Source organism: Tursiops truncatus, chromosome 7, assembly GCF_011762595.2.
Source record: "Tursiops truncatus isolate mTurTru1 chromosome 7, mTurTru1.mat.Y, whole genome shotgun sequence".
Taxonomy (NCBI): Eukaryota; Metazoa; Chordata; class Mammalia; order Artiodactyla; family Delphinidae; genus Tursiops; species Tursiops truncatus.
The window spans coordinates 7,114,013-7,141,992 of NC_047040.1; the positions used below are offsets into that span (position 1 = coordinate 7,114,013).

At 48.3% G+C, this 27,980-nt stretch overlaps 1 protein-coding gene across 1 annotated transcript in view; it reads left to right on the forward strand.

The window, feature by feature from the left end:
* The first annotated feature begins 4,102 nt into the window (after window positions 1–4,102).
* Window positions 4,103–27,980, forward strand: part of NGEF (neuronal guanine nucleotide exchange factor) — a 41,172-nt gene continuing 17,294 nt past the window's right edge. The window contains exons 1-3 of the mRNA XM_033859533.2: window positions 4,103–5,685; window positions 6,402–6,541; window positions 12,069–12,364. Coding sequence (XP_033715424.1) covers window positions 5,129–5,685; window positions 6,402–6,541; window positions 12,069–12,364 — 993 coding nt within the window. The 5' untranslated portion in view covers window positions 4,103–5,128. The remainder of the gene's footprint in view (window positions 5,686–6,401; window positions 6,542–12,068; window positions 12,365–27,980) is intronic.

The following is a 27,980-nucleotide window of genomic DNA, read 5'->3' on the forward strand; positions in this document are numbered from 1 at the left end:
AGAGAAACCCACATCCCAGGCCCGCTCTCATTTTCCGCAGTTTCAGACAAACACACAACATGATAGTGTTTTATCCATGAGTTATTTTGGGGAGCCTGTTTTGAGAAATACATTTCTATCCAGGCCATACAACTGTCTGCATCTCATAATTGATGATATGGCCACCATTTGTCTCAACCTTTTAAGGGCAGTACTAAGGACACATGAACCATCAAATTGCTTGGGAAATTCCGACATTTCACTAGCCAAACAACATCATCCAGGCTGCCTCTCACACCTGGAAGTGGAGCAAAGCTTGGCTGCCTATTTTTGATTCTGAAAATGTATTCAGCGGAGCACTATCGAAGCTTGGGCAGCTAAGCCCTCGGACCGCGATGCCTACTTCCCATGATCACTGAAACCTGTCCAACACTCGCATATCTTCTTAAATCAGACAAAGATTTGTACGCATCTCTTCATCCCTCTGGGCTTTTCCCTATTTAACCAAAACTATAACAACTGTCCACCATAGCAACCACGTCTAAAAAGAACAAAACAAAAACAAAACGCTTCTCACTTCACCAAAACAACGAATCCAGTTTTAATGGGCTTTTTGACTCACCACAGCAGGTCAGGTACCTCCCCCACGCTTGAGGCACCAACCCCAGAAACCTGCTAGTTCCCAAAGAGGGCAATGAAAGAATTACCTTCTAACCCAAGAAGGCCAAGATGTCACACCAAGGGAGGGCTAGTGCTAGACTCAGTAACTGTAGAAGAAAGAATGAAACCAAGGACATGTCCACATAACACCTACCAACTTCCCCGTATTTACTTATTCACTGACTATTTCCCGATGCCTCCTGGCTGGGCTGGATGCTGGGGAAGCAGAAATAAATGACATCTTCAGAGCTGCCCCACTCCCAAATCTCAGGTCACTGGGAAGAGAAACCATGCAAGTGGGTGATAACAGGGCAGAGCTAACAGAGCAAAGGCAGGGCCATGGGAGCTCTCAGGGGTGACCCAGCTCCCAACCGGGCAGCCCGAGTCCAGGCTGCACATTAACTCCATTAGCAATGAAGTACCAGCAAGGTACTGGGGAGTCACTGAAAACAACAGATGTGCGGAAACAGATGTGCTTGAGGGAAACTAACCTGGCAGCGGCGTACGGGGCAGACTGACAGAGAGAAAAAGAGACCAAGGAAAGGAAGGCTGTAAGAGGAACGTGGTCACTGTACTCTAAACCAGATTCAAGGCTTGCAAAGTTAGGGTACAACCCACAAGACCACCCTCAGTTCAAAGATTCATGAGAAGGACTCAGAGCTGTTGCTGATGGTTATGGCTTATTACAGTGAAAGGCTACAGTTTTAAATCAGACAAGGGTAGAGATGCACAGGACAGAATCCAGAAAGGCTCCACTCGGAACTTCCAGTTGTCTTGTCCCTATGAAATTGTGGACAGAGCTAACATTCCCGGGTAACAACGTATGACAATATTGCCAACCAGGAAGCTCATCTGAGCCTGGGTGCTCAGAGTTTTTATTGGGGCTCCATCAGCTAGAACTGGTTGGCCACCCAGATGGCTGACCTCAGTCTTCAGCCCCTCTGGAGGCTGAGCCATTGTCACGTGGCCCAAAGCCTCCACCTTATCTGATGTGGCCCCAGCCCCCAGGTAAGCAAAGACACTCTTATCAGACATTCCAATGGCTTAGAGGTCACCTCCCGGCAGCCCAAGGAGAAGGTCAGACCTCTCTTTGGGTAAGATTAATTCTTTACTCAACAGGGATAAATTGATTGTGTTTTAAACTTATTTCTGTAACGTGTTACAATCCCACATTTACAAATTATCCTTCTGAGAATAAGTAAGGAAAGACCTCCCCCTCCACCTCACCAGTAAAATACTTCTAACCACACAACAGAAGAATCTAAATTCGGAGAGTCTCCTCGTGGGGAAGTCTTTTTATCCACTGAGTATGGTTTCTCTTGGAGCTGCAGTGAGAGAGGCTACATCTTGTCCTTTTCCTAACTTTCACCTGGATCTGGGGGGTCCATTTAGCCTCAAGCCTGTAGCCTTCTGGGGACTGACTGTTGGTGCTGCCCCTCTGGTTTAAATGTGTTGATTTTCAAAGCAACTGAAAAAGTCTCTTAAGAGTGACAAAAATAAACTGTGTTTATGGATTTAAAAGCTATAGTTAATTAAAAGTTATCAAGCACCTGTTTCTAGAAGTTTTAAAATGTATATTTGAGGATTACCGTCTCACTACAAAGTCATTTTCCTACTAGATTTAAGAATACAGATGTGTTTTAACCTGTAATAATCTGGTGGCATACCATATGACCCTAAAAATATTTAGAATAAGAAAACAGAAACTTGCAGTTCCTTAATCCACACAAGGTAGTCTTGACTTAGTAGCACATGCTTCCAAAATCTGCCATTAGCCAGTTTTGTTATCTTGGGCTTGTCATTTTAACCCTCTGGTTCTGCTTCTTTTTCTGTAAAAGAAGAGTTGGACCAGATCATTTCTAAGCTTCCTTCTGCTTCTAGCAATTCTCCCTCAGAATAAAGTAACATTTTATAAACATAAATGAGAACACCTGAAGGCTGAGATTGCTACATAAATAAGAATCCACTTTGTTTCCAATATTTACCTTTTATAACCCAAAGGAAGAAATAAAGAATCTTTAGATAAAATATATAAAATAACTAAATTTTTTTAGATAAAATATATAAAATAACTAAATATTTTTTAAAACATATCATTAATTCCTTAACAAATGCTTACAGAGCACGATGGACTAATCAAGTATAAATATTTGAAAATCTTCAGATAAAATATATAAAATAACTAAATATTTTTTTAGATAAAATATATAAAATAACTAAATGTTTTTTAAAACATCTCATTAATTCCTTAACAAATGCTTACAGAGCACCAACGATGGACTAATCAAGTATAAATATTTGAAATATTTCCCTCTACTTTATTTTGTGAATGATTTAGGGCAAAATGTCAGTTAAATGGAGATTTTAATCATAGCCTGCCCAGTAAGCACTAAGTAGGATTGAAAATAGAACATGGGGAATTTAGCTTAAGGTTATATGCCTTCAGAACGCAGTGACTTTCTAAACTGATTTTATAATTAGAAGGGTATTTTTAGCTTATTTTTCAATTGGAAGGTTTTATTATACTCATCTTAATACATGTAATTCACTTGAATATCTTCTGATTTTTAAAAAAAAATGAGTCTTTTCTCCTCAGTGCAACCAAGTGTGAAAGTGACAGCTTCCACTTAGTGTTACGTCGAATTTCAAGGGCGGTGAAACCATGCAGAGCAGCAGGTCCTAGTGACTGCCCAGCCAGTGCACCTCCTTGGACCCCGATGAAAGATGAGTGGGACACCAGGGTGCCCACCCTAGAGGAGCCCATGTCTTAGTGTAAGGATGGCCCTCTTCACAGGGAATTACAGTGCCAGGCAATGCCGCTGGTTATACAGGGTTAAGGGCCTGGTGGGGATGCTCCAGGAGTCTCAACCAGTAACGGTGAGGATCTGGGGGGTAAGGTGGGCAGTTCTAGCCAAGGAAGATGGCAAGGAGTGGGACACCTGGTAAAGAGCCCATTACAGAGGCAGAAGGTGGCCTTCGCCCACAGGGGATGGGACTCCAACAGAGGTTTTAAGCAGGGGAGGGACAAAAGCCGACCCATAGGTTAAAAAGGAGACAGAGAGAAGGATGGACAGAGGGAAGGATGGACAGAGGGAAGGAGAGGTCTAAATACCAAGGAGGGGACAGCTTTGAAAGCTTTTGGGGATCCCGGGGGCTCAGTGAGGCATTGACATGTGGGGTGACAGGAGGTACAGGAGCGGCTGTCCCTCACGTTCTGCCTGGCCTCCTGGTTGGCTGCTGGTGGTGGTGGGGATGTGAGTGTTTAGCAGACATCCAGGTGAAGACTGCCAGTGAACAGATGAAAATGTAGGGCTCAAGAGAGGGCTGTCCGGAGATACGCAGAATGAGTCAAGAAAGGAGTGGCTTGGGTTGGAAAGACAGAAGACCTGACGGTTGTCACGCAAATATTATGAGGCCTTAAGGGCAAGAGGAGATCAGACCTGTCCGTTCTGGCCGCTCGAGGGGAACGAGGGCTAAGAGGCAGCTTTAGGAACTGGTTTGCGTCAACCTGAGCACCGATGGAATGCGTAGGACCGCCGGCGTCGCCAGCTGAAGTCTGGGAAAGGGAGTTCCCCTCTTGGCAAAAAGGCCCCTTTCTAAGCTGCTTTCTCTCCTTTTCCACTCCAACTCTCCCTTTACAATTGCCGCGCTCTAGACGACTGGCTAAGGAACGCATTAAAGCCAACCTACTAACTAGTAAGTGAACCCCTCGCAGCAGGAGTATTTGCATCGAAAAACGAGGAATTTGTTAATTTAAACAAATGCCCCGTGGGTAGGCTGTGCAGGGGAAGGTGCCGAGAAGATTTTCGACTTTGGTCTGCACAACCCACCCCGCCAGGTACCCTCCGAAGAGCGGGAACTGGCTCTGGCCCGCAGAGACAGGCCGCCGTCCCGGCACCCGGCACCCGGCACCGCCCAGGGGAGCAGGGAGCGGAGGGGCTGCCCTCAGAGAAGGCCACCGGGCAGGGCTCCAGTTCTCTTACTGGACTTGGAGTCGGATTTTGGAGTTGTCCGTCTAGATTTCCAAGTCACACGGGACCACTCACACTCCCCTCGACTCCAGTTTCCCATTTTTGCTTGCTCTCTGTATCCGGAAGCGAGTTGAACTAGCTAACACAAAGGTGCAGATTCCGAACGTCATTGTGACCGGGCAGGGAAACCGGGTGGAGGCTTGGGGGCACTTTGTTTCTCCTCCACTCCCTCCCCTATACCCACCCCGTGCTGCTAGGGCCTCGGGGTAGCCGAGGTCAGCCAGACTCGTCCGGGAGAGGCTTCCGCGCTGGCCCCCTCTCCATAGTCAGGTCAGGAGCGGATATCCTCGAGGGTCCCTCGAGGCTGGGCCCGGAGCGACAGAGGCGGGGGTCTCCGGGCGGGTCCCTGTGAAGGACCTCATAGGATGCGCGGGGTGGGCAAGACGGAAGTTCGAGGGCGCGCCGGGCAGAGGGTCACCTCGCCCCTACCTTCCAAGTTCGCCCCGTGAGCTGGCGGGATGTGGCCAGACGGCGAGGAGGGGGCGGGAAGACGAAGGCGCAGCTCGCCGGCCCCCACCCATCCTGCCCTCCTCGTCTCCCCTGCCGGGGCAGAGCCGCGGCAGAGGAGGGAGGCGCGGACCTGGTCGGCGGTCCCGGGCAGCAGTCGGCGTCCGCGGGCCCTGGGTCGCGCCCAAGGCCAGGCTCCCCCGCCCGGCTGCCGCCGGGCCTCGCCCCCGCCGCGCGCGCCCCACCCGCCTCCCCCGTTGCCGTGGCAACCCCGGGAGCCTCCAGGCGCGCGCCGGGGCGCCTGCTGGAGCTCTTGGCAGCGGCGGCGGCAGCGGCAGCTCCGGCTCCAGCTAAGCGCGCTGCGACCCTGCTCCGGAGCCCGCTCGTCGCCCCCCGCCCGGCTCCGGGCCCCCAGCACGGTCCCCGACCCGGCCCCAGAGCCTGGCTGGCTGCCGGCCCCCATGGAGCTGCTGGCCGCAGCCTTCAGCGCCGCCTGCGCCGTGGACCACGACAGCTCCACCTCGGAGAGCGACGCGCGCGACTCAGCGGCGGGACACCTCCCTGGCAGGTGAGGACGAGCGGCCGTCCCGACCCCTGCGCGCCACCACTGCGCGCCTGTGGCCCCAGCTTGCGTCCCTGGTCGGGGACGCCTACCCGAACTGCCTGTCCCGCGCCCCCCGCCCTGCGGGCCCCGCAGCCCCTCACTCCTCCCGCGGCCCCCATCGTGCCCGCACGCCGCCTGAGGTCGGGGGATGCTCCCCAGCCGGACCGCCGACACCCCTGTCCCTGCCCCGGACCGCCTCTCGCGCCCTCTCTCGGGCGCCCTGGGCGCACGCGTCCCGTTCGGTGGCCCCTCTCCGCGCCGCGTGGCCCTGGGACTGGAGGATCGCTACCCAAAGGGGGCCAGGGGCCGTGTGACAGCGAGCGGCGCGGGGTGCGCAGCGAGCGCAGGGCCCCTGGCCGCTGGACCCGTCCGGGCGGCGGGGCGGCGCCGCGAAGCGGGCAGGACGCGCCAAGTTTCCGACGCCTGCCCGCGAGCTCCGAAAACATGAAGGTTTGGGTGGGCTGGTGTGGGAATGAATTACCCGGTCGCGCCCTGATGCGGTGACAAAAAGGGCCTGTGGGGCCTGCGTGGCAGGGAGCGGCGGCGGCCGCTCGGCCTGGACATCCTGGTCAGGGTCCATCTGGCCAGGGCCGCCTGTGCGGACGCCTCTCGCGAGCTGGCCGAGGTGTGTCGTTGCTTAAAAATAACCGGCTCCTGCCTCTCCTCTCTCTCTCTGACAGCGAGTCGTCCTCCACCCTGGGAAATGAGGCCACACCCGAGGAGTGCCCGGCCCTCGACAGCCCCACCACGCTCACCGAGGCCCTGCAGATGATCCACCCCATTCCCTCCGACTCCTGGAGGAACCTCATCGAACAAATAGGTGGGTGTCCCCAGCGGCGACGGGGCGTCACTGGGGGAAACGTTGGTTCCTGGCGGACTCTGAGGGCTCCCCTGCTTGTGGGATGCCCTTGCATTTCCCCTGGACAGATGTTTCTGACAAGGAAGGTTACTGACATATTTGGTTCTAAATGGTTCCAGAGGCAAAACTGCCGCGTTTTAATAGTGGCTGTATAACTGGGCTTTAGCAAATGCATTTCTTTCCTGCTCTCTTGGAGAGGTGTGCTTGCCCAGCTCTTTCCTGGGGAGGGCTCTCTGTCCTCTTGTGTCTTCTGCCAGAAAGTCCAGGGGTTAGGTGCTTATGGGCCATGCAGGAGGGGACGCTCCATGCGTCCCCCCGCCATCCCCACCCGGGGGCCTGGGGAAGACCTGTAAAGGGAGGGGACCCTGCAGAGGGGACTTGTGGAGAGAGTCAGGCTGACTGGGGCAATTCAGAAAGGGGTGGCAGTGGCAGACTTGGCACAGGGGAAGGAAAGGTAAGTAGAGAGAAGCTGGGAGCCCCAGAGGCCCCTGGGTTAGGAAGGGAAGACTGGCTCCACCTGCCTGTCCAGAGCATGGCCAGAAGTGCAGGGCATAGCCCGCGTGTCCAGCTCCTGCACAGCTGCAGTTGAAGCTCTGTGAAAGCAGAAAGTGGATTGAGAAGGCATCCCCAAAACCCGAGCGCTCGCATTTAAGAGTCAAAGATTGCTGATGACATCAAACTAGCTCTCATCTTCATCACCAGAGGTGGCCACAAGTGGGTGACATGGGTTCTTCGGGAATGGTACGGCATAGAAATCTTTCTGTTCTTCAGGGTTGTCAGAGCAGAAGTTTATTCGTTAAATTAAAATTTTGGCTTGAAAATTTTCTTTCCTAAATTCATCATTATTGTTCTCCATCCCAAACACTCAGACGGACATGAAGTGTCTCCAGTGGAAGTGGAGCTTCCATTGCCCCAGGAGACCCATGCTTAGGAGACTTTTTGGGCAGGTTCCCTTTCCCCTGGCTGGGGTTTATTCTGGACTGAACCCTGGGAGGAGCTGAGCCCTTGCAAAGCTGAGGGTGGAGCGCACACTGCATTCTGTTAAGCAGTGCTGACTCCAGGGGTATTGTTCCTAGTGGGCCCCCTGCGTGTGGGCTGGGTGGTGATGGTGGTGGCGGCTTTTCCCTTTGTTTGCTGGCGGAAATGGAGAGGGGCTGATCTGAGGACAAACACACCCGAAAATCCCTTTCTTCCACCTCTACCACATTGCCCTTTATGGCGAGGAGGGCCACCTCGGCCTTGGCATGTGCTGGAAGCCTCGAATTCCACCCTCTAGAAAGGGATCCTCTGGCTGAGATCAATGTCAGGACCAGGAAGGAAATCGAGGTGGGAGTGGGGAGATCCGTGCCTCCTCTCACGGAGAGAGAGGCTCCCTTCTGCAGTGCGGGCGTGTGGAGACCTCCTTCCTGGAGAGCCCGTGGCATAAGCTCAAAGCTGGGAGTCGGGAGCCCTGAGCTCTGGTACCTGCTCATCCTGGCCCTCGGTTTCCCCATTTGGTAAACAGTAGAGACTGACATTCTGAGGCTTTTCTCCCACTATCTCCTGGTGTAATGGTGACTATGTGTTTCTGGCCCCTGGGCTGGATCCATGGTCGGTGCTCAACAGATGTGCTGAATGACAGCACAGGACCGAGGCTGCCTTCTTCTCACATCCTTCATCATAGACTCGAGGCTTATGCCAAGCAGGTTGCTACAGGAGGCCAGCTGCTTTTAGCTCACCGAATGAAGTGAATTCTTTGCCAGGTATCAGGAAAGGACAACGCGTTCCTAAAGACACAGTGGCATTAAGGGGGAAGGAAAGTGGGAGGGCTATATGGGCATCTTGTAGACCACTGTGTTGAATTTTGCAGTGGCTCCCACCCAGGCAAGAACAAAATGATGCCAGGACTATGCATGATGTGGTATACAGCTGTCATTGTAGTTGGTGGTGGCCCTGAAGATCATAGACCCTGAGACCCTGTGATTGTGTGTGTGTGTGTGTGCACACGTGTGTGTGTGTGCTGTGGTTGTCTCTGGCACCTAACAACTGCTTGGTGCATAGAAGGTGCTCACTAAAAATAAATGAATTCTCTGCCCTTTAGAAGTTCTATCTGAAGGATTCAAAGAAAAAAATTATTCCCTTCAGAAGGTGAGATTTTGAAGGACTCCAGGAGCTTATCCTCCTTCTGCAGGGTAGCTCAGCCAACCTGATATAGATCATTTTAATTAGGAGAGATGGGAACTGAGCCTTCTAATTCTGCATGAGTATAATACCAGGTGCCAGCTTTTACAGGTAAAATCAATTTTGCTTACTGAATGTACAAAAGAGAAAATAGAAAAACATGATATATCAACAGTATATCTCTACTACAAAAATTTAATCAGATAACATAGCTCCTCAGGTAAGGTTAATAAAAATAAACAGGTGGGCTTTCCTGGTGGCGCAGTGGTTGAGAGTCCGCCTGCCGATGGAGGGGACGCGGGTTCGTGCCCCGGTCCGGGAAGATCTCACATTCCGCAGAGCGGCTGGGCCTGTGAGCCATGGCCGCTGAGCCTGCATGCCCGGAGCCCGTGCTCTGCAATGGGAGAGGCCACAGCAGTGAGAGGCCCGCGTACCACCAAAAAAAAAATAAACAAATAAACAGGTCATGAAAATGGTTACACAGTGTGTCAGATAACTCTTTGTAATCATAGTAACTCCAGGAAAATGCGTGTTTAAATTCATATTCTGAAGACTTCAGAAAGAAGTATGAAGTTTTAAGAAAATGCTAAGATTACTTGTATTGGGAGTCTTTGGCTGAGTGTAATAGAATATCCAGCACCGCCCCCCCAAAAAAAATGACCTTAAAGAATGAAAGTATTCTATCTCAGTTGACTCCAGGAATGAGGTAGGAAATTCTGCATTTGGTTCATTAAGTCAAGCAACCACCTAGTTCCTTTCCCTCTACCATTCTCAGCATTTGGGCTTCATATCACAAGATGGCTGCCAGAGCTCCATGCATCACATCCTCAAGCAACCATGTATAAAAACCAAAAAAAAAAAAAAGAAAGAGCAGTTTGTCTTCAGGTGTCTCCTGGGGAGGGACATCTTTTTGAGAAGCCCTTCGTAAAGATGTAAGATGTCCCCTTAGTCTCCTTGGCCAGGTCATGTCACATGCTCATGTCTAAACCCAGCAGTGGCAAGGGGAAGGGAACCATCATGGTAGGCTTTGATCAGTCAGCATTCATCCACTTCCCTGAGCACAGACTAGGTCAGCACCCAGACAAAGCCCTCCCTGCCAGCTGGGAAGAAGGGCTGTGAGGGGCTAGAGGAGAGGCAGCCACAGTGTCTGCCACAATGTGATTTCAGAAATATTACTTTCAACCCAACTACCCACAATGCTGATGTTTTTGTCTCATTTCAGCATATGTATCACATCATCATGTGAGATGTTGGAGATAGCATTTACCCATGATTTACCCATCATGCTGACCCATGGTACACATGATGTGCCGTGTAGCATGCATAAGCCATATTTTTGAACTTTCAAAAAGATGCCAAATTGGTTAGATATTTTTGAGAAGCTTGGAAACTGCATTTTTAAAGGTGTTCAACTCAACGAATATGTGAGTACCTACTCTGTGGGAGACACTGTGCTAAGCTTTGAAAAGTGAATCCAAGTCAACTCGTGGAATCCTGGTTTCTTTAAACCTCCGTGAAAACAGTATCGGAATCACAGGAGATTAATTGGTTCGATGTTGGCAATAGTAATCATATCTTATGCTCATGACTGAACCGGTTTATGTAGTGACTTTAAACCTCTGTCTTTATAGATCTTCAATCTGGGTTGCGTTTAGCATAGATTTAGATTTTCTTTTTCATTCCTTTGTCAGGTTAACTCCATGTTGTCATCTGCTGGATTGTAACGTAAAATCACAGGATCTTTTTTTTTTTTGAAGTAAATATTACACTTAGCCTAAAGCCTTTATAATCTAGCATTATGGAACGAAGGAAGCCAATTAATTTAATCCACAGGGTGATTTACTGAGTTCCTGTTATTTGTGAATATAATTTATCCAGCCATTTTTCAGAATTTTGAAGATCGTCTGCTTTTTTCCTTCCTTTTTTGTACTGTTTAGATATATTTAACAATTAAAGAAGGAATAATAGCTGATGTTTGTACCGCATTGCATGAGAAAGTGCTTTACAAGTGGTACACTTATCCCTGTTAGAACTTACCTGGGAAAGTCATCTTTGTTTTATAGATAGGTATATCAAGGGGCCCAACAGCTTTCCCAGGCTCCAGACCCGTCCAGCTGCCCACTGGTTCTCTCCACCTGCATTCCCTTCAGGTGCACCTGGATCTCACCACCACCCCATTCCCCAGTCGGAGCCTCCTCCCATATTCCTCATCTCCTTGAACAGGGCCACCGGACCCCCTTGCCAACTGGTCACCCAGATATCGTTCATGACCCAGCACCAGCCAATCGCCAGGACCTGTCTTCTACCTTATAACTGTCCCTGAATCATGCACATGGCCCCAGCCCTCCACCACCACTGCAGTTCAGGCCTCCATCATCACTCCCTTAGAGAACTGGCATGGCCTCTTTCTTCCCATCCACGGGCCTCCTAAGATGAAGACCAGAGCTGTTTGCCTGAGGGGCTTCCCTTTTGCCCACAGGATAGACAGAACCCTTGGGGTGACCCTCCTCTCCTCCCAGCCTCATCGCCAGCAGGACCCCCCCTTCCTCTCCCCACCCAGCCCTGCTTCCCCTCTCCCTGGGCTGGGAGCCCCCTTGCCACTGAAGCTTTTCTGCTGCTCCTGTGTGGAGAGACCAACCCTCTGCCCTGCAGCCAGGACATCCAAAATGAATTTTTCCCTGTGGAGATGCTACGTTTTTGCTGATTCCTCTGTACCCCCAAATCTCCTTGGAGACTTAGACTGCATTTATTTCAGGTCAGGGAAGTAAGTCTGAAAGTGTGAAAGCAAAAAAGGAATGCTTCCCTTTTGAATCATAAGGTTGATGAAATATTGGCTTTTTCCTTCAAAATGAGAATTTACAGCTATTCCATTTCACCAATGAATATACTTGAGTTTTAATATTGAAGCATTTAGGCTTTGAGAAGCATCCTGTTGGGATACTGAAACATAACTGGGACATTTCCACCGACTCTGCACACATTGGTTATTAACACGTCAAATTCGGGATTCTTGTTGTTTGCTAAGTACGTGTGTGAAAAGCATATATTTTTGTGACTAGATTTTGAATCTGTTCAGGGATTTCTTTATTCTTTGTTGGAAAAAAAAAAAAAACAAACTCATGTACGCTGATCCTTCCCAAGAAATGAAGACAGTGACAGTTTGTTCAGTGATAGAGCCTTTTCTGAGACCTGTGCGGTTCTGGCTTTCTTTGTAGTTTCACAGGCAGAGCATCAGCCCTTGATAGGAGTCCAAAGCTTTGACTTAGTGATTCCAAAAGATCTTCCTCTGAAATCTTTTTCATGTCAATACAATTCCATTTGATTTCAGGGCTCCTGTATCAGGAATACCGAGATAAATCAACTCTCCAGGAAATTGAAACCAGGAGGCAACAGGACGCAGAAATCCAAGACAATGCTGATGGGTCCCCGGCCAGTGTGGAGACCCCGGAGGAGGATGAAGGGGAAGAGGAGGAGCCTGCAAGCCCACCGGAGAGGAAGGCTGTGCCCCAGATATGCCTGCTCAGTAACCCGCACTCGAGATTCAACCTCTGGCAGGATCTCCCGGAGATTCGGAGCAGTGGGGTGCTGGACATCCTCCAGCCGGAGGAGATCAGGCTGCAGGAGGTAATGGGCTGCCGTAGGGTGGGAGCATCCGATCAGAACGTACAGGGGTTTTAACCAATGTGGATGAGCCTTCTTCTGCGGGGTGAGACTCCCTGGCTGGTTCACCAGAGGAATTACTTGCAGGGTACATCCATCCAGAACATGCAGAAAAATTCACAGGGAACAAAAAGTACCCAGTTACCTTCTAGGATAGCTCAACGCCAGTACTTAGTGTTCTCCACATTGCTGTTGCGTCAGATAGTAAGATTGCGTTCTCTAAACCTTTAGTTGTTATCGTGGGAGCATTGCCATGGTACGTGTGAACGCTGATGCAGTAGGTGATGCTGAACTCACTGTGACGGTGAACTAACTAGTCATCTGTGCTTTACTTTTCACGCACAGTCTTATCCCACATCTTCATTTTGTAGTCGCTTGAAGCTTGGGTGGGGCTCTGAAAGAAAGCCCTCGGCCCCCTCCTGAAACGGTGTGGGAATCTGGGACTTGTGTCTCTCCCACTTCATCCGATGGTCCAGGTAGACTGCCCGTCAGTTAGGCTGAGGCAAGATCACGGAGTCACCTAATAGTTTGTTGCTAGAGAGGAGAAATGAAACATGAATGGCAATAGAAATGAGTAGCTAAGAAGTCTAGCTAAGTGTTCATTTTAGTTGAACCAAGATTGTTTGGGTATAGAGGGGAAATCTGTGGTACAGAGAGACAAGTTGGTCAATAGCAAGGGGAGAGACTGGGGGCGAGAAATGGTGACCCTGCAGGTGTGTGTCATCGTGAAAGTTAAAAGGTGGATGCAGAGGGAAAAAGTGAAGAGATGTTTTTTTTTTTAACTTGTTCAGTCCAATTCCATCCTCTCTATCCTCTCACGCTCCGTCTTGCCCTCAACCCCCACTCCCCTCCACTCACGTGTTCCTTCAAGCCATGCTTGAACTTGTTCCTATGCAGTCCTGACTCCAGATGTCCTGTCCTTCTTTAACTCTTGGTTCTCCTGCGCGAGATTCTATAGAAAGGCAAAACTGCAGATGGTGTGCACAGGTAATGACCAAGACTGAGACTCGTTCCCGACGAGGGTTATCTAACGCTGACTCGGTTGGTACGATACCTTTGCTCTTCTAGAAGGCTTGATAGCACTCGACTTTTGAAGGGCCACCGAGGTTCACTGTGTCCTGCCCCGCAGACTCAGGAGGGATGGGTTTAACCTCTGACATCACATGTGACTTGCAAGTGGTGATTTGTAAAGGATGCCACAGTTTTTTTATGAAACTTCTGGTATCAGTAGTGTCTAGTCATCCTGATGGGGCTTATCCCAGCTTCTCACAAAGATAGTGGTGAGGGGAGGTAAAGAACCACGCACCCCACCAGAAGTGAAGATGCGTGGTCGGGGGGATCTCCAAGAGGCAGGTGGAACTGGACTGAGGAATGCCACTGAACGCAACCATGTGGAAGGTGCCGGAAGCCACAGAGAAATCCCCCCACAGGTGGCTGTCCACCAGCCACTGACAGAGCCATCACCCCTAACTTTTTGCTTTTTTTTTATCATCCCTAACTCTTTTTCCTTCCAGTTTTATTAAGATATAACTGACACACAACACTCTATAAGTTTCAGGTGTACAGCATAATGACTTGGCTTCCATGCATCATGAAATGACCACAAGAAGTGTAGTGAACGTCCACCATCTTGTATAGATACAACATTAAAGAAATGGAGAATTTTTTTTTCCTTATGATGAGATCTCAGGATTTACTCTCTTCCATATGTAACATATATATACCAGCAATCTTAAATTATATTTATCGTGTTGTACATTACATCTTATAACTGGAAGTTTGTACCTTCTAACTGCCTTCATTTAATTCCCCCTCCCCCTTCCCCACCCCAGTGCGCCCCACAGCCTGATCTCCTCTTCTGAGTTTGCTTTTCGTTTTTAAAGTATAATTGACCTACAACACTATGTTAGTTCCTGTCATACAACGTAGTGATTTGGTATTTCTGTACATTTCAAAATGGTCACCTAAACGTTTTGATTAAGTCTAGTTGCAGTATGCCACCATACAAAGGTATTGCATAGGTATTGACTGTATCCCCACACTGTACCTTTCATACCTGTGACTCATTTATTTTGCAACTGGAAATTTCTACCTCTTAAGACCCCTCACCTATTTCTTTCCTTCCCTCCCCTCCTCCCCTCTAGCAACCACCTATTTGTTTTCTGTATCTATTTCTGTTCTGTTTGTTCATTTTGTTTTTTAGATTCCACATATAAGTGAATCTTTTATACCTGCAAATATAATATTTGTCTTTCTCTGTCTGACTTTTTTCACTTAGCATAATACCCTTTAGGTCCATCCATGTTGTCTCAAATGGCAAGATTTTATTCTTTTTTATGAACGAGTAATATTCCATAGTATATATATACACTATATCTTCTTTATCCATTCATCTATTGATGGGCACGTAAGTTGTTTCCATATCTTGGCTATTATAAATAATGCTGCAGTGAACATAGAGGTGCAAATATCTTTTTTTTTTTTTTTTTTTTTTTTGTGGTACGCGGGCCTCTCACTGTTGTGGCCTCTCCCATTGCGGAGCACAGGCTCCGGACGCGCAGGCTCAGCGGCCATGGCTTACGGGCCCAGCCGATCCGTGGCATGTGGGATCTTCCCAGACCAGGGCACGAGCCCGTGTCCTCTGCGTCGGCAGGCGGACTCTCAACCACTGCGCCACCAGGGAAGCCCGCAAATATCTTTTGACTTAGTGTTTTCATTCTCTTCAGATAAATACCCAGGAGTGGAATTTCTGGATCATATGATACTTCTATTATTAATTTTTGAGGAATCGCTATACTGTTTTCCATATTGGCTGCACCAACTTACAATCCCACCAAGAGTGCATGAGGGTTCCCTTTTCTCCACGCCCTCACCAGCACTTATTGTTTGTTGTCTTTTTGATAGTAACCATTCTGACAGGCGAGAGGTGATCTCTCATTGTGGCTTTGGTTTGCATTTCCCTGATGATTAGTGATGTTGAGCATCTTTTCATGTGTTGTTGGTCAGCTGTATGTCTTCTTTGGACAAATGTCTATTCAGATCCTCTGCCCATTTTTTAATCGAGTTCGTTTTTTGATATTGACTTGTATGAGTTCTTTGTATATTTTAGATATTAACCCCTTACCAGATACATCATTTGCACATATCTTCTCCCTTTCGGTAGGTGGCCTTTTCATGTTGTTGATAGCTTCCTTCTTTGTGCAAAAGCTTTTTAGTTTGATATAGTCCCATTTGTTTACTTTTGCTTTTGTTTCCCTCGTACTATCCCTAACTTTGACTTTCATATAAAAGGGATTATACAATGCTATTTCGCACTTGGCTTTTTTCACGCAATATTTCCACCATGGGGCCTTTTTTTATAGTCCTCAAAATAAGGAGAAGTGTCTAGTTTCTGCAGGAATACTTGTTTATTTTTTTACCTTGATAATTAGAGAAATAAATAATTTGGAAAGCTTAGAGATAAACCCCAGTAGAACTTAAAACATGGTATAAACCTTCTCCAACAGCAAGCCAAAAGCAGAGAAAGCAGGGATCTTGTAATAAAAGGAAAGCAAACAGTAAAAAGCACAAAAAACAAATAGCATAAAATAAGGTGGCAGGGACTTCCGTGGTGGTCCAGTGGCTAAGACTCCAAGCTCTCAATGCCGGGGGCCCGGGTTTGATCCCTGGTCAGGGAACTAGATCCCAAATGCCACAACCAAGAGCCGGTGCAGCTAAATAAATAAATTAAATAAATAAATATTAAAAATAAAATAAGGTGGCAGAGTTCATAGCAAATGTATCTGTTATAACCACAAATGTAAATTGCTTAAATCCTCCACTGAAAGGCAGAAATTATCCAACTGATTAGAAAACTAAACCCATGATATTATCATACAGATTACAATTCAGGGCAAGAAAAGTTACCAAAGGGAACAATGAGTCATTTTGTATTGTTAAAGTTTATCACTTTATTTTTTAAAGTTTTAAAATTAAATAAGCTACTCATTAATACATTTTCATTATTTAAAAAAATGCAAACAGCGCACACGTTTGCAGGCCTTTTCTTGGCTCCTGGGTTCTCACTGGGGGACCAGCTGTGTTCACTTTCTCTCTCCTGGTAAATTACAGTCATAAAGCCTGGTGTGATTTTGGACTTTAGACGCTTGTGAAGACTCTTAAGTGCAAAATCCTTGCAGATCTTTATGATGTTTTCCCCCATATTTAACACTTGTTTATTCAAGAGCAGTTTGATTTTGCTTTTGGTTTTTAGCAACTTGCCTTTGACCTCTTAGAGCTTTCAGCTGACTTTTCATAAAAACAACTCTCTTTGCACTGAAAATTCTTTAGTTTTTATCAAGTATGGACGTAATTGCAGAGCAAGTACGACTGGCTCGCATAAGTTTAAGGACAAACACGGGGCTCACCGGTGGGGAGAGAAGTGTGCAGGTGGTAGGTGGCGGGCAGCCTGTGCCCGGCTCTCAGCAGGTCTTTGCAGGGCTTTGCGGGGAAGCAGTGCACGTGACCCCAGGCACGTGGGTCATGTGGAGCTGGGTTAGGAGAGCTTCTGTGTGCCTGCATCTTCACGCCCGTGGGAGACCAGAGCCGTAGGATAGATGCCCGGAAGTGGAATTGTCGGTGAAAAGTGAAGCACGTTTTCAATGGTGGTGGATACCACCAGATCGCCATTCAAAAAGGCAGTTCAAATTTCACACTACGGCAGTGCGAGAGAGGCCATTTTCACACACCCTCCTAACCCCGTTAGCAAACTTCTTGATTTTTGCTCTAATCTGTTGGATGAAAAATCATATCTTGTTTTAACCTGCCTGTCCTTGATGACATAAATTGAGCATCTTTTCTTATGCTTATTGGCTGTTTCCATTTCTTTTTCTATGAGTTGCCTGTTCTTATCCTTTGCCCATTTTTCTATGAGGTTATTTATGTTTGTCTTCTTGCTTGATAGCATCTTCTTACATATTACGGATATGATTTGTTTATATGTTTCAAATGTTTTCTCCCACAGTAAAAACATAGGGAGGTGATGTAGCCCAGAATTTATGCCCACAGGCACAGGAGCCCAACCCCCTGGGTTTGAATCCCAGTTCTGCTACTTCTTAGCTGAGTGACTTTGGGCAAGTCACTTGACTTCTCTGTGCCTCTGCTTCCTTATCTGTAAAATTGAGCTCATACACAGGGTTGTGAAGATCAAATGAGTTAGTACAGATAAAGAGCTGGCAACAGGCTGACAGTCTTCAACAGAAAGTTGTATCTTTTTCCACCTAAAAATCTTTTCTCATTTTTATAGAAAATCTGTCAGTCTCTTTACTTATTTAAACCTGATCTTCTGGATGTTGTGTTGTACGATTAGGAAGGCCGTTCCCAAGAGGTGCACTTTGCAATGAAAAGATAACTATGATGAAGTATCTTGATACGGAAGCCAAGCAGAACAGTCTGTCAGAGACGTGAGCAGAAGCTGTGGCACACGCTGTACTGTTTCTGTAGGATGGGACATAACAGGGATATAAGGAATCTGAAAACAATGATGCGGTTGACTTAAAATCTTTTCACTGATCTTTGTACTCTCTAAAGCTGCACTGCCCACTTTGGTAGCCCCCTGCCACACGTGGCTCTCGAGTGCTTGACACGTGGCTAGTCCTAATTGAGGTGCACTGTGTGTGTAAAATACACACCAAATTTTGCAGATTTAGTACAAGGGAAAAGAAAGTAAACTATCTTATTAATAATTTTTATATTATACGTTGACATAAGATTCTGGATATATTGGATTAAATAAGATATATTAAAATTTCCCCATTTCTTTTTACCTTTCTTTAATGTGGTCACTAGAAAATTTAAAACTGTATGTGAGGGCTTCCCTGGTGGCGCAGTGGTTGAGGATCCGCCTGCCGATGCAGGGGACACAGGTTCGTGCCCCGGTCCGGGAAGATCCAACATGCTGCGGAGCGGCTGGGCCCGTGAGCCATGGCCGCTGAGCCTGCGCGTCCGGAGCCTGTGCTCCGCAGCGGGAGAGGCCACAGCAGTGAGAGGCCCGCGTACCGCAAAAAAAAAAAAAAAAGATAACAGGAAAACCTCCAAGCACTTGGAAATCAAGCAGCACATTTCTGTGGAATCCCTGAGTCAAAGAGAAAGTCTCCAGGGAAGTTGGAAATAAACTGCCCCTCTTCGTGGATGATATGACTGTGCACATAGATAATCTCAAGGAATCTACAAAAATTCTTAGAACTAATAATAATAATAATAATACACACTGGCTAAAAATAACTTCAAGTACAATACCAAGTGCTGGTGTGGATGTGGAGTAACTGGAGCTCCCATGCGTTGCGGGTGGGATTACGAAACGGCACAGCTGCTCTGGAGAACTGCTGGCAGTTTCTCATAAAGTGAAACGTACACTTACCTGCAGCCCAGCAAGCTCAGTCCTGGGTACTTACCTAGAGCAGTGTCTCCACAGCACCACTGCTGACATTTGGGCTGGATCATCCTTTGTTGGGGGATGCTCTCCTGTGCATTATAGGTTTAGCAGCATCCTTGGCCTCTGCTACCAGATGCCTGTAGCACCCCTACTCCCAGTCGTGACAACCAAAAATGTCTCTAGACCTCGCTGAATATCACCCAGGTAGCAAAAATAGTTCGTGGTTGAGAACCACTGCCCCAAGGAAACAAAAACCTAGGTTCCCACAGAAGCCTGTACATGAATGTTTATAGTAGGTCTGTTCATAATTGCCCAAAACTGGTAACAACCCAAATGTCCTTTAACAGATAGATAGATAAACAAACTCTGGAACATTTGTACAATGGCACACTACTCAGTAAGAAAAAGAAATGAACTATTGATTCACACAACTCAGATGAATCTCAGAGGCATTCTGCTGAGTGAAAGAGGTCAGAAAGGTTACACAGTACGTGATTCCATTTATATGACATTCTGAACATGACAAAGCTATAGGGACAGAGAACAGATCAGTGGTTGCCAGGGGTGAGGGGTAGGGGTAGGCTGTGACTAGAGTGGGAAAGCACAAGGGGTGTTTTGGAGTGATGGAACTGTTGTGTGTCTTGGTTATAGTGCTGGTTGCAAGAATCTATACATGGGTCAAAATTCATAGAACTGTAGAGCTCCCAAAAGTCAATTTTACTGTACATTCATTTAAAAACTAAAGCATTGTAAAAAGAGTTAGATGTCTTCATTTTGTTAAGTACTCTCCTGGCCTCTCCCCCAAAATAAAACATAGAGCTGCCTCACTCTGAATTAAGGCAAAAATTTACACAAAACATAAGTAAATCAAATCTGGAGATACACTAAAAGAATAACATTGAGCACAGAAATTACTGCAAAGATGGTATAATGTTTGAAACCAAAATTTATCATATTAATAGGCCAGAGGAGAAAAATACCCTGATCTTCAAAGAGGTTCAAAAGGGGAGTAGAACATCAATTTCTAAACAAAGCTCAGAAGGATACTCTCTGAAATTTACAAAGAGTATCTCAGATCTATAACCAGCATCCTACTTAATCAAGAATCTTTGGTGACAGTAAAGGTGAGAGGATAGTGCTTGGTGACTCTGCGGTTGCTCTGGAAGTCGTGGCCAGGGCAGAACAATGAGGAAAGGAACAAGAGACAAACCCATAAAGAAGGAAGGTCAAAACCACCCTTATCTGCCAGTGACAGCTGCCTACTTAAAAATCCTGAGGGGAGTAAAAAATACTGGATCTCATAAGGCAGAGCAGGGAGGTGGTGGATTATAAAATAAACCTGCAAAAATTAGTTTTTTTTGTATACATCAACAAAACCCAGGTTTCCATCAGTTAGAAAGCTCTATGGATAAGAAAAAGGTAAGCACCCTAAACAAAAATGAGCAAAACAATCTCATAGAAAAAGTGACTGGTGATTAAATGAAAAAAGGACAGAAATCAAACTCACTGGTAATGAAAGAGGTACAAATTAAAGCAACATTGAGGCACCGGCATTTCAAAATGGCAGACTCTTAAATATAAATATATTTAAAACCTAGCGTTGGGGGGATTTTTAAATGACTTCTCTTGAACACAGCTGATGGAAAGAGCATAGCAATGCTTGTATTAACCCCCTTACAAGAATATGTTTATTTACCGACTAGTGTTTCTGTTTCTAGAAATTTAGCTTGAAAAATAATCAGACGTGTACACGAATACTTAGTAGGCTGTCCATTCAAGCAAAAAGTAGGGGAAGAATGGAGGAAGAGCCCTAAATGCCCAATGATAGGGAATTATTTATTTAGTAAGACAGTGTACAACTATACAAAGACACAAACGTTAAAAAGCGTGTTTTCAAAGAATGAAATGAAATGTTTTTCATTTCAAAGAATGAAAGAATAACATATTGTTTTTAAAATGCAGGATAGAACATTACACGTATAGAAGAGTGGGCATAGAAACTAAAGATATTTAATAAATTATATTTTTGTCGTTTCCAGTGGATGAGATCAAGATATGTAAGTAAGTTAGGATGACCTAAGAATAACCGCGATCACAGGCAGTAGTGAACAGCACAGGGCACACGGGCTTCAATGCATCTCTCTCTGAGTCTTTATAGACTGACTTTTCACATTTATTTTAAAGAGCTTAATGTGAGTTTCTGTTTTCTATTTTGTTCATAACTGGCAATGAACACAACACTGAGAACTTCAGACTTTATGTTCCAAATCAGTGACTTCTGCATCAGATCATCTTTTCATTTATCAGAGCAAGTCGGGCAGCTTGTACTGCCAGCTCAATCTGTTGTTGGAACACCTCTTTCTTTAGCTACAAAAGCAGCAGGTCCTAATGAACTACCTTTCACACAAGGAAAAGACCCCCAAATGATGGCCTTTTGGTGGGCCTGAGTCTTAATCAGTCACTGAAGAATCAGGATTTAAGAATAAAATTGTGGGGCTTCCCTGGTGGCGCAGTGGTTGAGAGTCCGCCTGCCAGTGCAGGGGACACGGGTTCGTGACCCGGTTCGGGAAGCTCCCACATGCCGTGGAGCAGCTGGGCCCGTGAACCATGGCCGCTGAGCCTGTGCTCCGCAACGGGAGAGGCCACAACAGAGAGGCTTGCGTACCGCAAAAAAAAAAAAAAAAAAGAATAAAATTGTATGTTTTCCACCTCCTTTTTAAAGTAAAAATTAGACAGCTGAAATTGGAAAGCGTTGTCTTAGATGTTGTGTAGGATTTTCTTGGTTTACTTTTTGTTTTTTAACTTTTTCTGAAGCGCTTGGTTCCCTCCTATTTGGAATGGTTTCTCAATTACTGTTTCAGGACACAATGGTTTGAGAAAATAAGTAGACAGATATTCAAATTACAAAGTTAGGAAGGGGGCAGCTGGGGAAGGGTCAGGCGTTCAAATGGGGGAGGTGGGGACAGTCACTGCGACAAACCGACAAACCATGAGGCAGCGCTTGACTCTCGCCACAGCTGACACCGTGAGAAACGAAGGGGAAGCTGGAGGTGCTGACCCAGCACCGTCCCTGGAGCAGTCGCTCCTGCCGCTGGCCTGGGTGGTGTCCCCAGATCAGATAAAGACGGACTCCACATGGTCCCCGATCTTGGGGGGCTGGCTGTGCACAGTTCGAAAAATGAGCCGGGAATGATATTTTGAGCATCTCCATGGAAACAGGGCTACATGTAACTCCTGAGGGGCGGTCCACCCAGGCTGGCACTTGAGGTGGCACCGCCCCTACGTGCCCGAACTAGACTTCCAGCCTCGTCCCCCTGGGAACGAGGAGGGAGTGACTTCCCAGGGAGCTAGCAAGTTTGGTTATAACTCACAGTCTGAGTGTGCTCAGCCTCTGAAATCAGAGTTGTATTTTTGTTGTTTTTCAACTTGTTTTCACAACTTAGAACTGAAATATACTTATATTTTTTTTCCAAAAGAAAGCAGTCCATTTTAGAAGGAAATTACTTACGGTTTTTAACATGATATACTTCTATCAGAAAATTGAATCGTGATTATTTTATTTACCAACCTTCATTGAATCATATATTTCTCTCTGTAGGATAAACCCTAACAATTCAGCAAATTAATCCCAAATTCAGAGGGGGCAGGGATCTTTGCCCCATGCTTTAAGGTGGACAGGAACCGTCACCCAAAATATCAGATAGCCCCTCTTCTATTTGATTTAGAAAGCAAGCACCTATACCTACTTTAGCAAAGTGACAGTGTTACCATTTATCATTTTTAAAGTAAATCTTTTGGATAAATAATTTATGCACCTGATATAAACTTGAAACAGAGCAAACAGAATTACAGCGAAAATAGTTCCCCCCACCAACCCCTGGCCCTGAGGACCAGTGTGTGTGTGCTTGTGCGTGCGTGTTTGTGTGTGTTACACAAGTGGTAAACTCTATGTACACTGCCGTGTGCCTTGCTTTTTTTTCTTTTACTTAGCAAAATGTTTTGACAGTATTTCCAGATCAGCCCAAACAGAGTTCCCCGTTCTTGTTTTTCTTTTCTTTTCCTACTTTTTTTTTTTTCTAGCTTTATGGACCTCCATCGTTTATGATGTTCCATAATTTATTTAACCAGTCTCCTGTTGATGGACTGCAACTAGAAATGTTGTGTATCAAGGATGTTCATTGCAGCATTATTTATAGTAATAAAAGACAGATCTGTGCAGTGGAATACTATGGGAATTGCTAAGTGTAACTGTCGGGTTAAAGATTACATACTTTTTAAATTTTGAGAAGATATTGCCAAGTTGTCTTCACACTTCAGCCGTATGAGAGGGTGCTGGTTCCCTGTCACCAATGTGGTACAGCATCTGACGAGTTTATCTGGACCCGTGTGAAAGATCATAAATGATGCTGCGTTGTGGTTTTGCTTTGCATTTCTCCTGTTGTGAATGCGGCTGGGCATCTTTTCAAGCATGTGTCTTTTAAACTTTATGTCTACTTTAGTGTGTACTTTTTTGTAAGTTATCTCATTAACCAGGTCATCTTGAGAAAACGTAACAATTGGCTTGAGGTGTGTGCGAGCTTGGCCAAGGCTTGGGTTTGGGCAGCTGGTGGTGTGGAGGCACATTGGGCCCCCAGGGCCTGCATGCCAGCTCGCATTTAATGTGTGACCCCTAGTTTCACAGCAGCCCCGGGACTAGCTGTCATCACGCTGGGTGACGCTGAGGCCTCGTGGCCCCCGTGGAGGCCCCTGGTCTTGGCACTTCTTGCATTTCCCGCACTGACTAGAGACCATGCTGCAGCAGAGCCTGGGCTCTGGAATCTGACTCCATTGTAATTATTCGAGGATGAGAGAGAGGCTCTAGGGGCTGCTTCTTAACTAAAAGCCTTTTCAGAGTCACTTCTGTCCACTCTAATGCCTCTGGGGTATGAATTACGCTTCTAGCCGCAGAAGTGAGGAAAGCTTTGTTAATGGACAGTAGGATCACGTGGGAAGCAAGGTCTGGCAGAGCGAGGATGCAGGTCCACCCAGGGTGGCTGCTGCTGGCAGCCCAAGGGCTCAAGGCCCAAAGCAGAGAGCAGACGCAGCCTCTGACGGAGGACACCGCTCCCCGGCTCCAGCTGACACCCCCAGAGGAGCGGGGAGGCAGCTCGCCTCAGCGGCTGGGGCAGCCTCAGGCCCTCAGGGGCCGCGGGTTTGCCTTTGGGGTCTGTGGTCTACACAGGGGCTGAGCATCTCAAGCACAGGGCTCAGCCTGCAGCCAACCAAAGTGGTCCTAACTCCCACCAGCACAAGGGCACAGAGCCTGGACTGTGACGTCCCATGGCCTCTAAGGCAGCCTGAGCCCGAGGAGGGACCCCCCCTCAAACCCCTTGGCATTCTGACCCAGCTTTCTGTCCATCTCCTCCCACCCTCCAGGCACTAACAGCGAAGTCCGGCAGCGGGCAGGTGCCCTAACGCTTAGCACTCAGGGTGATAAGTGCGAAAGAAAGGTACCCGGGGAGGCTTTGGGGCTGGGGGCCCCCAGCCCTGGCACCAGGGGTCCTCAGACTCTGCCATGCCTCAGAACGACCTGGGGATCTTGTTAAAGGACGAGTTATGCTGGGCGCTGGGGAGGTTCCTGGGAATCTGCATTTTCGCAAACACCTGTGGTCGCAGGACCAGGCTGAGAAATACTGGGGTTTTTTTTTTCCTTTTTGCCTGGCTAAGTCTTATTGGCTCTTTGACTCTGACAGCCCCTTCCAGAAGCCTCCTCTGGCTGCCTGCCTCCCCATCTCCCCCTGCCATGGCAAAGCCCCCTCCCACTCCACTGTGGGCATCACTGCAGAGCTGTCATTGGCTGTGCCCAAGCCGCCTCCTCTCTGGTGGCTCTGGGCACATGTCTGTGGAATGAGTGAGATGGGGAGGGCAGGACAGCATCACGGACCCCAGCCCCCTAGCAGCTGCGGTCTCCTGAGCCGGCAACCTCCCAGGGGCAGGGAGCAGCTCTTGGTCATCTCGGGAATCCCCAGTGCCCGCAGCCCCCAGCCCCCAGCTCTTGGGAGGTGCTCAGTAAACATTTGGAGTTTCCTGGTTGCTGCACCCAGGCCAGGCCTTTCAGGAAGCCACCTGGTAAAGGAGATGGGGCATCGGACATTCAGGCCAGCAGGAGCCAGGAAAGGAGGACGAACGACGGGCACAGCCAACAGTGTCCTTGTAAAGAGACACAGACGGCCCCGAGGAGGACGGGTCTGGGAGCCGAGCCTTTGGGTGGAAGTTGTGAGTCGTGGGCACGACTCATCGACCCGACGCCAGGCCTGGTTCGCATTTGAGCACTGGGTTAGGTTTTCGCTTAACAAACTTATTATCAAGCACCATGTAAAGCTAAAAAGATGATCAAGAACCTGGAAAGAACCTAGGGTGGGAAGGAAGTGGCTTCTGCATAAATAACAGCAGACCGAGACCGACCTGCAAGGAGAGGGGCTGCCAGCCTGGCGCCACCGCAGGCCTGCAGACTCACGGGAAAGCCTGGGCATTTCTGTGGAAGGGCGTCTCTAGCAGGGTGGTCAAGACACAGAGCCCTGAGGTCAAAAGGATGGGGTGCGAACCGTGCTTTTGCCACTCACTCGCTGTGTGGCCCCGGCACTCTCATCCGCACGGTGGGGACGGTTGGGCGACCTCCAGGATTGCAGCGAGGACGGAGGGAGGTGACGCGTTGGAAGTACTCAGCATCACACCAGGCACGGGTTAGGAGCTGGACAAATGGCAGCTGTCACTATTACTTGCCCGCTGGTGCCATTTATCTCCGATAACCCTGCGTAGACAAGAGAGAGAACAGGGACATTTACGGCCACTGTTTACCAATGAAGTGTCCCACCCATCAGTGTGTCTCAGACAGGAAGGTACTGACTAAGAGAGAAATGGAGCCAAGAGTTTCCTCGATTTGGAGAGAGAGTGGTGCCCAAGCTGGCAAAGGGGCATCGGGGAGTGCTCAGCAGATCTTGCAAAACAGCCTTTTTCTCCCCAGTGTGATTTTCTGGAAGCAGTACATGCTGTTTCACAGAATCTTGATGAACAGTCATCATTCTGGTCCCCTCCCCAGTCACCTGGGCGCCTACTGCAGAGAACGTCTCCTTTCTCTGGACTCTGGTCCCAGGCCTCTTTTACAGCAGTTTGGAATAATGTCTAACGTTGCCTTGTTCCTTGAGGGATGTGTGTCCTGTGTCAGGAGGGGCCCCCCGCCCTCACCCTCCAGTCCCATGATCTGGGCTGCCATAACAGAATACCTCAGACTGGGTGGCTAACCCACAGACATTTATTCTCATAGTTCTGGGGGCTGGAAGTCCAAGATCAAGGTGCTGGCAGGGTTGGTTTCTGGTGAGGCCTCCCTCCTTGGTTTGCAGGTGGCCACCTTCTCACTGTGTCCTCACATGGTCTTTCCTCTGTATATGTGCATCCCTTACACAGAGGTGTGAGGTGTCTGTCCCTCTTCTTAAGTTCACCAGTCATATTGGATTAGGGGCTCACCCTTATGAGCGCATTAACTGTAAGTACCTCTTCAAAGGCAGGCTACCTGAGAAGATCCTTTCTGTACATCTGCTCAGACAAGAGCTTAGTCCCGGCCACTGCCGACAGTCTGTCCTGGAAGGAACCTGGGATGCAGGAAGAGGTGAAGGTGCCTCCTGGGACCCTTAGGGGTAAGGGGATGCTTTTGCTTCCCGGCTCTGCCAGTGACACACCAGACAACAACAGTAGTGAAGGGAGGTGGTGGGTAGCGTCTGTCCTCGGTCAGCCCGCTTTTGTCTCTGACCCCTGGTGACTCAGGCCACACCACAGCATCATAATAAAGGTTATGGCATCAAAGACCACTGTGAAGCCTTGACACCAAGGCCAGGAAGCCGAAACCAATCCAAATCGGAATAGAATGACCACATACGGGGTCCACAGAGAATCTGAATTGTAAGGTGGAGACGGTGCAGGTAAAGAAGGCAAAGGACTGTTCAGCCTTGAGCGTCACTGATGCTGTAGGAAGGAAGGACCCGCATACCAATGGGGACATCAGGGTGGAGCGTGGAGGCCGATGATGTGAGCTGCCTGCCCGGACCGTGAGGACCCGCGTCAGAAAATGAGATACCACAGGCTGAACTGTCTTAGATCACAGGAAATTGTGGGTCCGTAAACTGAGTTCTTAATGGACAGCGCTCTTTGTGGGGCTGTTTTTTTCACTTTTTCGATCAGAAGCAGCCTTTGCTTGGTGTCCTGGCTTCCTCTTTCATCCCCTTGCTGATGGGTCAGGGGTCTCCCCTGTTTCTTCAAATGCACTGCTTGACTAGGGTGGTCCAGGTGGGCCTGACCCAGGGCTGCTCCAGTCCCAAGGCTGCTGAGGGCCCTGAACCCAAACAGCACCGAGGCCTGGGCTGCCTCGGGAGAGGGCTCCTGGTTCTGTGCATCTGTGGGGCGTCTTCTGTTCCGTGGGGTGCGGGGCTGGCCTGGGGTCTGCAGGCTCGGAAGTTTCTGGACTCCCCTGGGGAAGGGGAGATGCTCACCGACCGAAGCTGAACCCTCTCAGCTCATGAGACTGTGGCGATGGTCTCAGCTGGAACTCCGGTGATTTCTCTGATACATTGTTTCCTTTTTTTGGAGAAAAGTCTAAGTTTACTGAGAAAAATCGAATCCATTTCTTCCAAAGCCTGTGGGGAGACAGGCATGGCTTCTCATCCACAGGCCGGCGGGGGAAGCGGCAAGAGCACGTGCGGAGCCCAGGAGCGTCGAGCAGCCCCGGGACTCCGGAACGCAAGGCTGTGTGGTTCTGGCCCACACGGCGGCCAGCAGGGTGGACTTAAGACTGTGCGCAGAAGCCTGCTCTGCCCCCACGTGACTCCTCTACTGGTCTGGCCGCCAGGCCCATCCCCCAGCTCCCTCTCCACCACCCGTCTCCCACCTCCACCTGGTGTCCACACCCCTGCTCTGAACGGGTCATACTTTGGCACTCACACCCAGTGGCACCTCCTGGTACAGGCCCTCCTTGACCCCTCTGGCTGGAGCTCCATCCGTGAAGCACTTGAGGTCCTGTGAAGACGACACACGGATGTCGGATGGATTACGGCCCTGGACATCTGCCAGGTGCTTTGAGACAGGCCGGCCCCAGCTGGGCCTTTCCTCTGGGGACTGTGGTCCTTATTCTGCACACGT